Raw genomic sequence first — 9,773 nt, 5'->3', positions numbered from 1 at the left:
TACTAGAATGGGCATCTGTATTGGCAGGGAGTAGTAGGAGGTATGCAATCCAGTCCCCCTGATTAATTTTTATGGGCCCAAGAGTGGAGAGGGCTAAAAGTGCAAGTTGTCCAGTGAAGCTATTATCTATTATTCCCGGGGCTATTTGGAGACCTTCCAAGAGCATGCCTCCTCTGCCTATTACATATCCTGTCAATTCAGGTGGAAATGGCCCAAAAATATCTGTGGATATGAGTTGAAACCCTAGTTCTGGAATTAATATTGTAGAGGTGGAGGCACAGAGGTCCAATCCGGCACTCCCAGGGATAACTCTGAGGAGGGAGCTAAATTCCTGATCTGTGCTGGTGGGGTGAACCTGATAGCCCCAGGGTTCAATCCCTTTGATGGGGCCAGGGGCTGGCCCCGTGAGAAGTTTCCCTGCCTAGGGGCTAGGGTTTTTCCTTCATTATCAGTTTTAGAGCGGCATTCATTGGCCCAATGGTGCCCCTTTTTGCACCTAGGGCAAATGGTCTTGGGCAAGCTGCATGGGGCTCTGGACCCAGCAGGGCATTCTTTAGAAAAGTGACCAGGTTGTTTGCAATTGAAGCAAGTTTTATCCCTAGTAAAATTTTGAAAGGCAGCTCCTATTGCGAGGCCCATTGCATGGGCTGTCCCAATTCCTGAACATAGTTTAATGTAGTCAGAAAGAGGGCCCTGCCTGTGGGGCCTGATGGCTTCTTGGCATGCTGAATTAGCATTTTCATAGGCCAAGTGTTTAACAAAGGCACTATCTTCAGATTTCCCGACTAATCTTTCGGCCCCGCTGGTGAGGCGGCTGATAAAGTCAGTGTATGACTCATCCGGCCCCTGGCGTATCTTAGCCAGCGAGGAAGTGGTGGGCCCCTTAGGGGGAAGACGCCGCCATGCCTTGAGTGTGGCATTCTGTATCTGAGCTAAGAGGGCCGGGGGAAAGGCAGCCTGTTGCAGATATTCCCTCTTTTGTAACATTCATCACAGGGCCCTGGGCCCTCAGATGGCTCGATTTCAGTTTCCTCGGAGAGGCCAATGTTGGTCTGTTCAGGTTCTTAAGGTTCCAATAAGAAAAGGCAGTTACGGGAACCTTCTCAGGTCCAAAGGTCCGATAATAATCCTGAAGTGCATTGCCTATTCTTTTCCATCTTTTTTGGTTGATTGTCCCTTCCAGGGGGAACCAAGGGCATGTATCATGAATAAAGGAGAAAAATTGTTTAAGATCTTTTCCTGAAACCTTAATCCCTCGTGCTCTGAGGGACTCCTTGAGTCCCTGAAGAAATTGTCCCTGAGAATCCAAAGAGTTGCCCATGCTGTCTGAGAAGCGCCCTTGCGTGAGCCTCGCCAGTCAGTATAAGTGCTGACACACACCCGACAGACCCGGTCACCTGTTAGTAACCGTAGATCTTCGGTGGATGGCTTAGAAGGAACAAGTACACCGCTCCTCCTACTCCAAGCAAGCTGGCAATTTCTCAGGAGCTGGGGTCCCTCCCTATTGTGGGACTGAGAATCTCAAGCACTAATAATGCCTATCTATTGGGTGCGTCAACCTTACCTTCTCTTCTACCGATCTGTCTCACGGCGGTCGTTCCGTGGCGATCTCGGGCGTTCATGGGGGGTGCCTGCGCAGTCTCTCTGTGGTTGGCGTGCCTCTCGGTGGTCTTCCTCGAGCCCCACGTTGGGCGCCAGAGATGCCCCGACCCACGGAGCAACAGCGTGGGGCACCGAGACTGAACCTGGAGGAATGAATAGACAGGGGGCACGAAGAAATGGAGACCAGACAGTCTCCTGATCAAGTCTCTTTTATTGAGCAATCACACAGTGTTAATATAGTAAAGCGGAGGGTGGGGGAAAGTAAAGGGCAGAGAGAAGGCGGGGGGAGTGGAAGGCAGCAAGGCCCTGCTGGGGAATTTCTACTACAGTCATGAGCCCTGGTGGTTTCACAAGATAAGGAAGTAAAATGTAGAAAAAAATCAGGGCAAGAAAAACATGTTTTTACAAGGCCACCTGGATGTTTCAAACTGGGGCAGGGGTATACTTAAGGCTTGGCCTCCAACACAGGGAGGCATGCTTGCTGATGCCTGGGATGCGATTACACACCCAGAAAACGTTGGTTGCTCTTCAGCTGGGCTTTGTCTGCCTTTCCAGGTGAGTGTAAATGGACAGCACTTTCTCCACTACCGATACCGGCTCCCGCTGTCACGGGTGGACACCCTGGGCATATTCGGTGACATCTTGGTGAAGGCTGTTGGATTCCTGAATATCAACGTAAGTTCCCTTGGAGCCAAGGCTGGATCAGTGGTGGCCTCTGACTTCCCCTAGCCTGGACAGGTCTAGGACTCACTCAGCCACCAGACTGAGAGAGACAGAGGGGGCCTGTACACCAGGCATATCCAAAAGACAGGAGCACACAAAGGCAATAGAGATGGCGGGAGTGAGGGAATGAGAAGGTGACCACAGAAAGCAAGCCTAGGAGCCACAAGCAGAAGTCTTTCCTGATGGTGAAGTCTGCTTGGCACTGAGGGGCAAAGGACTTGGCACACTGGGGCCTGGAGGCTGCAGCTTGCTAGATGGTTCTTTCCTGCTTGGTGAACTTATTCCAGAATATAGCTGGATATATAGCTCAGTGGTAAAGCCCTTACAAGGTCCTGGGTTCAATCCCCAGTACTGTAAAATACAGATCCTCAAAGTGATTGAGGAAGTCTGAGATGGGGCCAAGAACAAGAAGACGCAGCATGCCAGCTTTAGGAAGTTGTGTGGGAATCAGGGTTTACAGTGGTCCCAAATGCTGTGGTTCTTTTTTCTTGTTCTGAACAGCCATTTGTGGAGGGCAGCAGAGAGTATCCAATTGGATATGTGAGTCTCTGTTTTTTTAATTACATTTGTTTATTTTGTGTGTGCACATACATGATGTGTGTGTGGGTGCATGCATGACTGGGTTCAGGTTTGAGGGGTATGCATTCCATGGCCCATGTGTGGAGGTCAGAGGACAACTTTCAGGAGTCTCCTTCTACCATGTGAATTCTGGGGCGGGAACTCAGTCATCAGTCTTGATGGCTCCCTGCCTGGATATGTGAGTCTCTTGGGAGCAAGACTGGACTTTGTTGATAGAGAAGGCTAGCAGCCACTCCACAAAACCCAGCTGGTCCTCCTTCCTCCCCCCATGTGACCTTATGTTGCACAAAGCCCAGATGCCCCTTCCCTCACTACAACGGGTGCCAGGAAAATGCCTGGCTCCCTCCAGCCCCTAGAGAATCTGGATTTGCCTCTCCTGGCCCATCTCCAGGGCAAGCTTGGGAAGGTGGGTGGGGTGACTGGCTAGCTGGGGAGACCCACGATTCCCATCAGGAGATACTTTCTGTTGAAACTTTAGATTCTCAGATTAGTCCTGGAAGGTGGCTGGGGTTGGCCTCATGGGACAGAAAGGGAGCTGAGACACGTGTACTTGCCCAAGGTATAGGATGACAGATCCACAGTCCTTCCATCTCTTCCCCATTACTCAGAGATAGGGGGTCTCTGGGTTCAAAATAAGTTCTCCATTTGGGACTAATCACTCACCTGCCTCTGTGAGAGACACAAACCCCAGGTGTCCCCAAGGTGTAAAAACAGTAGCAAAAGTTTCTCTTTTCCCAAGCAAACATCAATAGCCTCCTCCTGCCTTTCTCTCCTGACAGCCGTTTCTGCTGTACAGCCCCAGACTGGTAAGTGACCCTCCCTCCAGTATCTCCTGGAGGTGTAGTCCCTTCTCAGCTCCCTCAGTGTCGTGGTTTCCCTTCCTTTATTGAAAACTGCAGCTGCGGGAGGCCTGGGCAGCTCCAGGCTGAACTCCAGCTTCATTGTACCCTCCCTCCCCACTTGTCTGAAACAGGCATTTAACACTTCTCTCTGACTGGCCCAATGCCAGGCATTAGGATAAAGAGACCAGGCAGTGTCTCCAGTTATTCATAGGATGAGCCACTGCACGCCTCCTACAGTAGCTCAGCCATGAAAGAAGCCCATGGTTTTTAGGCACCAGGGTGCCCAGCTCAGCCCGAGAAAGGCTGAGTCTCCTGGCTGCAAACCTATGGAGAAACTCTCCTGTCCTGGTGTCCCTCTGCCCCTCTGCTCCTGAGCGTAGCCTTGTTCCTGATGGTGTCAAGCGGGCTTTCCTTAGCTCCCCACAGCCACCTTCTCAGTCATGTCCCATTTCTATTAGGAGGTGCCCTGCTCACACACTCTTCCTCGGGGTCTCTGGCCTGGACAAGTCATCATAATTCGGGGCCTGGTCTTGCAAGAGCCAAAGCAGTAAGTATCCAACTAAATTATCCCCTCTTCTAAATTTCCAGCACCATCATCTGTAATAATCCCCTTATTACAGCAGAGCAAAGAGAAGTAAACTAACCCGGCCGCAGAGCTTGGAGAAGTCACGTTGGGGTTGGACCCAGCGGCCTGGCTTGTGAGCGGTTTCCCCACTGGTGCATCTCCCTAGTCAGGCCAACTAACCCCATATTCTAGCAGGAAAGAGCCTTTCCAGACACCTGCTGAGGCCCGAAGAGACGATGTGGCCTCTCTCCATTACACAATACTCAGTTTAGGAAACAGCCAGGCTACCCAAGATAGAAGGACTGGTACTTGGGAGCCAGGACCTGGGAGGGGCCATTACAAAATGGATGCTTCCTGGCTTCTCCTCCAAGGGAAACTCAAACTCTGGCCTGTGGCTCAAATCCTTTTAGACTAGGGACTTCAGTGTCCCCTCTTTTCACCCCCACCCCATCCAGCACAGCCCTAGACTGAATAAGAGAATCCCTCTAGATGCCCATCAAAATTCTGTTAAGGGGCTAGAGAAAGGACTGTCTGCGATACAATCATAAGGACTGAGTTCAAATCTCAGCACCTACATAACAAGCCAAACATCCCACATTCACCTGTAATACCAGCCCTGAGTCATACAGAAACAGAAAGGATTGCTAGGGCTTCCCGGCTTCCAGCCTGGGAACATAAGCTCTGCGTTCAGGGAGACACCCTGTCTCAAAGGGATAGGCAGAGAGTGACAGAGGACACCCAGTGCCCTCCTCTGATTTCTGTCATGCATATCTGTGCACACACATACACATATCACACACACACACACACACACAGATGCACGCACAAGACACATACACAAACAAAAATAAAAGACTGAAAATAGGTAGATACTGTATTATATACTATTTTTAAACCATAGGTATCTTTTTTATGCTTGTATGCTTTTCTGCACAAACCCTTTACATGTGTTCTCCATTTAATTCTAACAACAACATCACAGGTCAAGAACAGCACTTTCGTCATCTCTAATTTACAGATGAGGAAACAAAACACAGAGAGATTAAGTGACTTGCCCAAGATCACAAGACTAGAAAGCAACAGAGCCAGGGTAAGACCTCTGCAGCCTGGCTCTAACCACTGAGGTATTTGCAAGAGTTAAGACACAACCTGACACATAACATTCAATAAATGTTAGCTGCTGTGTTCATAATTATCCCTGTTTTCAGGAGGACAAACTGAGGCTCAGGATAGGTTATTTCCTTATTTCTATGGTCTGTCCAGCCCAGAGCCTGACACAGAAGCTTAACACCTGAAAGCCATAGAACCTTCTAATCCCTTCCCCTGGAGTTTATAATGGCCTGAAAGCAACAGAAGCTAATCCACTTCTCTGAACTGCTTCCCGCAGTTTCACCCTGAGCCTAAGAGATGGGGCCACCCATGTTCCTGTGACACTCAGAGCTTCCTTCACAGACAGAACGCTGGCCTGGGTCTCCTCCTGGGGATGCAGGAAGTTGATCTCAGCCCCCTTCCTCTTTTACCCCCAGCGATTCTTTGAGGTATGTCTGAAACAAGTAGCCACATCCCTCCACATCCGTCCACATCCCTCCATGACAAGCATATAGCCAATTCCCATAATAATCTAGGTGTCTATGGGAGGGTCCTGGGGTTGGTGAGTAGGGCAGTGCCATGGGGTAGGAGGCCAGAGCCAGGCCGGCAAAGATCATCCAGACATTGTCCTTAAACCTTTCATTGCTGATGTGAGGGATCCTGGACCCAAAACACAGCCATAATGAATGCAGTTGTAGGGGCTGAGCACCAGCTGTGTTTAAAAGTTCCTCTAAGCCAGGTGTGATTTGCACACCTGTAGTCCCAGCCCTTGGGGAGAAGAGGCAGAAGGATCAGGTGTCCCAGTCCTGCCTCAGCTACAAAGTAAGCTTGAGGCCAGACTGAGCTACGTGAGACCCAGTCTCAAACTCCCCTAATGGCTCTAGTGTGCATCCAGGGTTGACAGGTAATTTTCCAATGGACAGCAACCCAGTTTCAGATGGTGAAACTAAGTCCCTGGACTGCTGTTTCTGGTCTTTGTGTCCTCTCGGGGAGGAGGATCCTTATGGGTAGCACAGCAGGGGTCAGTCTGGAAGCCCACCACTCACTCAGACCCTCCTTGCCAGGTCCTGCTTCTGTGCCAGGAGGGAGGACTGAAGCTGGCGCTCAATGGGCAGGGGCTGGGGGCCACCAGCCTGGACCAAAAGTCCCTGGAGCGGCTGCGGGAACTCCGGATCAGCGGAAGTGTCCATCTCTACTGTGTCCACTACTAAGAGGGTCCCAGGGGGACTCTAGCTGAGAAAAAAAGAGAGATAGCTAGACCAGGACCCCAGAGGATGGCCCCACTCTTTTGTCTACATTAAACCGTAGACCTGTCAACATCACCTCAGGCCTGGTTCCCATCCAGGCCACAAGCTTGAGTCTTCAGGGCCATTTGGCCCAACATGAGGGAGGTAGGATATCAGGTGTGAAAAGTATTCCAACTGTGCACCTCCCTCCACCAGGAGCCTGAAATTCAGCTCCATTGTCCTAGAGTGCACTCAGGAGCGAGACAGATTTTATAGCGTAACAAAGACACACCCACACATACATACACGGACAGGCATGTGCATATGCACACACACACAAGCACACACACACAAGCACACACACACAAAGAATTTGGGCATTTATTGCATTTTAATCTACCAGTTCTGGAGAAAATAGCCCAGGTCCATGTAGAAGCGCCTCACCCACCTTGAACACTTAGAGCCTGTCTTACTCATCACTCCACCACTCCATAAGCCATGTGACTGAAACTCTATCTAGGTCCAGCCACTGAAAAGGCAAATCTGTCTGATTTCACAAGCCCCAGGCCTGGGATGAACACACACCATCTATGCTCACACTGCATCTGCACTGTCACAAGCTTTTATACCAATAGGCCTAATCACAATCCAGTGAAACCAGAAGTCTATAAGAAAGATGGCTGAACAGCAACCCCTAAAGACCAAGGCTTCTGGGAGGGGTCCAGGTCAGAGGAGAGGACAAGGGGGTGTACCAGCCACTGGTGAGCAGCTCTCAAGGTAGAAGGAGAGGGAGGAAGACAGGCTACTCAGCAGAGAGCGAAGCCTATGTTCTGCTTTACCCTCCTTATAGTTTTAAAGTAAACCCTAAAATTTCATCGAGCAAATTCTGTATTTGCCTTCCAAATTTTCTCAATTGTTCTTAGCCCTTTATTCTTCCACAAGAATTTTTTTTTTTAAGACAAGAGTCTCACTAGGTAGCCCTGGCTAGCCTGGAATTCACTATGTAGACCAGGCTGACCTCAAACTCACAGGTTTGCCTGCCTCTGCCTCCTGATTCCTGGGATTAAAGGTGTGCACCACCATACCCAGCCTAGAGAATTTTTGAAACACACTTGTCAGTTTCCACAGATATATATTTTATGATTTTCATTAGCACTTCAGCACTTAACCATGTTTACCTTTAATCTGCTAATGAAATAAACTATATTGAGAACACTACACTATCTTAAAGTTCCTAGAATAAAATCTATTTGATGTTGATGGATCTTTTTTTCTTTTTAAAAAACATTTTATGCCAGGCATGGTGACACATGCCTGTAATCCCAGCACTCGGGAGGCAGAGGCAGGCAGATCTCTGTGAGTTCAAGGCCAGCCTGGTCTACATAGTGAGTTTCAGGCCAGCTGAGGCTACAGAGAGACCCTGTTTCAAAAAGACCAAAAAATATATATTTTATGTGTATGAGTGTTTTGCCTTCATCTGTTTAAATGCACCCCTAGAAGCCAGAAGAGGGTGTCAGATCCTCTAGAGCTGGAGTTACAGGTGGTTGTGAACCACTATGTTGGTGCTGGGATTCAGGATTGATCTGCACTCTGCTGAGATTGTCTTTGGAACCTTTTTGAATCAAGACATGGAAGTTAATGGAAGGGGAAATTTCAGAATTCAGATTGCTAAAGTTAGACTGAACTTTTATTTATAATTTAATTTTTTGACTTGTTTTTTTTGAGACAGGGTCTCCCTGTGGCTCCAGCTGGCCTGGAACTTGCTATGTAGACCAAACTGGTCTCAATCTCAAGATCTCTGCGAGAGCAGCCAGTGCTCATAATCACTGTGTGATATGATCTTTCCAGTCCCCGATAGCTCTTAATAAATACATCACTGCATTTTATTCACTGATATCACATATTATTTTTGTATTGTATCCTTAAATCGGCTTGTAACAACTTATTCATCATGTGTCAGATTCTTCACCACTGTGACAAAATACCTGCTAGAAAGGGTTTCAAGAGGCAACATTTATTTTGCTCATAGCTTCAGACGTTTCCATCCATTATGGTGGGGAGAACATGGCAGAGCAGAGCAGCTCACGTTACCACAGCCTGGAAGCAGAGAGAAAGATGAAGAAACAATGCCTACAACTAACTGTTTCCTCCTTTTATTCCTGTTGGGCTCCCAGCCTACCAGATGGTGGCACCTACATTCAGAACAGGTCTTCTGGGGTTAGTTAATCTTCACAGATCCCCTACTGACTCTGGCCTGAATTCTCTCTGGGTCTCCTGTGCAATCAGACAAACCATATATATTTTATGTGAGTTTATTAACTTACAAAGGAATGAGTACCCAGTGCCTAGCCCTGCTCCACTGCGACTCAGATCTTGCCTTATCAGACCATGCCACGACCATAGTCCTGCTAGCATTCGCTCACACCCCGGGCCAGCGATCTCGCCCCAGGTCCACAGGAAGTCAGTCCATTCTTTGAGTTGTTGCACTGGCTGCGTGCTTCCTGCACCATCACTCTCTACCGGCAGCTCCTGGCTTCCATCCCAAGATGGCTCCCAGCTTCCCTTCCTAGTTCCCACTCTGTGTCAGGCCCCGCCCATTGGAGGAACCAGCCAATCGGGAGACACTGACACACCCAGAAATGTGGATTTACAGGGCTGGAGAGATGGCTCAGCAGTTAAGAACACTGGCTATTCTTGCAGAAGACCTGGGTTCGAATCCCAGCACCCACATGGCAGCTAACAACTGTAACTCCCATTCCAGGGAATCTCATGACCTTTTCTGTTCTACTCTGGCATTGCATGACATGGGTGCACTTACATGCATGCGGGCAACACACACATGCACATAAAATAAAAATATTAAAATAAATATGCTTTACTAAGCTTCTAGGTACTTCTCAATAGAGCCTGAAGGAAGCTGAAAGCAGAATACTCAAAGTGGTACAAAAGCTCTACCAGGAACAGCAGAGCCTTATACTGTCTTGCCTTCCAGATGGGGGCAGTCAGTCCTCTGGAAGGTTCCCAAAGCTGTAGTGAAATGCTTCTTCTAATCATGTAATTAAAATTTTTAAAAAGATTAAAAATAAATCTTCAAAGCATAAAAATTTGCTCCTTAATAATTAGTAGATGTGAAAAACATTACCATTG

The 9,773-nt window shown here is 48.5% G+C and overlaps 1 protein-coding gene across 4 annotated transcripts in view; it reads left to right on the top strand.

The window, feature by feature from the left end:
* Positions 1 to 8,383, top strand: part of Lgals12 (galectin 12) — a 15,118-nt gene extending 6,735 nt beyond the window's left edge. For 2 of the 4 annotated variants that reach the window (XM_017798450.1, XM_017798451.2), the window contains exons 4-9: positions 2,158 to 2,277; positions 2,827 to 2,865; positions 3,684 to 3,710; positions 4,205 to 4,293; positions 5,699 to 5,849; positions 6,465 to 7,601. In XM_017798450.1, coding sequence (XP_017653939.1) covers positions 2,158 to 2,277; positions 2,827 to 2,865; positions 3,684 to 3,710; positions 4,205 to 4,293; positions 5,699 to 5,849; positions 6,465 to 6,611 — 573 coding nt within the window. In that variant the 3' untranslated portion in view covers positions 6,612 to 7,601. Of the gene's footprint in view, positions 1 to 2,157; positions 2,278 to 2,826; positions 2,866 to 3,683; positions 3,711 to 4,204; positions 4,294 to 5,698; positions 5,850 to 6,464; positions 7,602 to 8,355 lie in introns of those variants that run through there. The other 2 variants (XR_001872462.2, XM_017798449.2) reach the window with 2 other exon arrangements.
* The last annotated feature ends 1,390 nt before the right edge of the window (positions 8,384 to 9,773 follow it).

The sequence above is a fragment of the Nannospalax galili genome, unplaced genomic scaffold (assembly GCF_000622305.1).
Source record: "Nannospalax galili isolate Female #2095 unplaced genomic scaffold, S.galili_v1.0 scaffold1677, whole genome shotgun sequence".
Taxonomy (NCBI): domain Eukaryota; kingdom Metazoa; phylum Chordata; class Mammalia; order Rodentia; family Spalacidae; genus Nannospalax; species Nannospalax galili.
The sequence above is the reverse complement of the archived record's forward strand: the minus strand, read 5'-3'. Positions and strand labels throughout refer to the sequence as shown.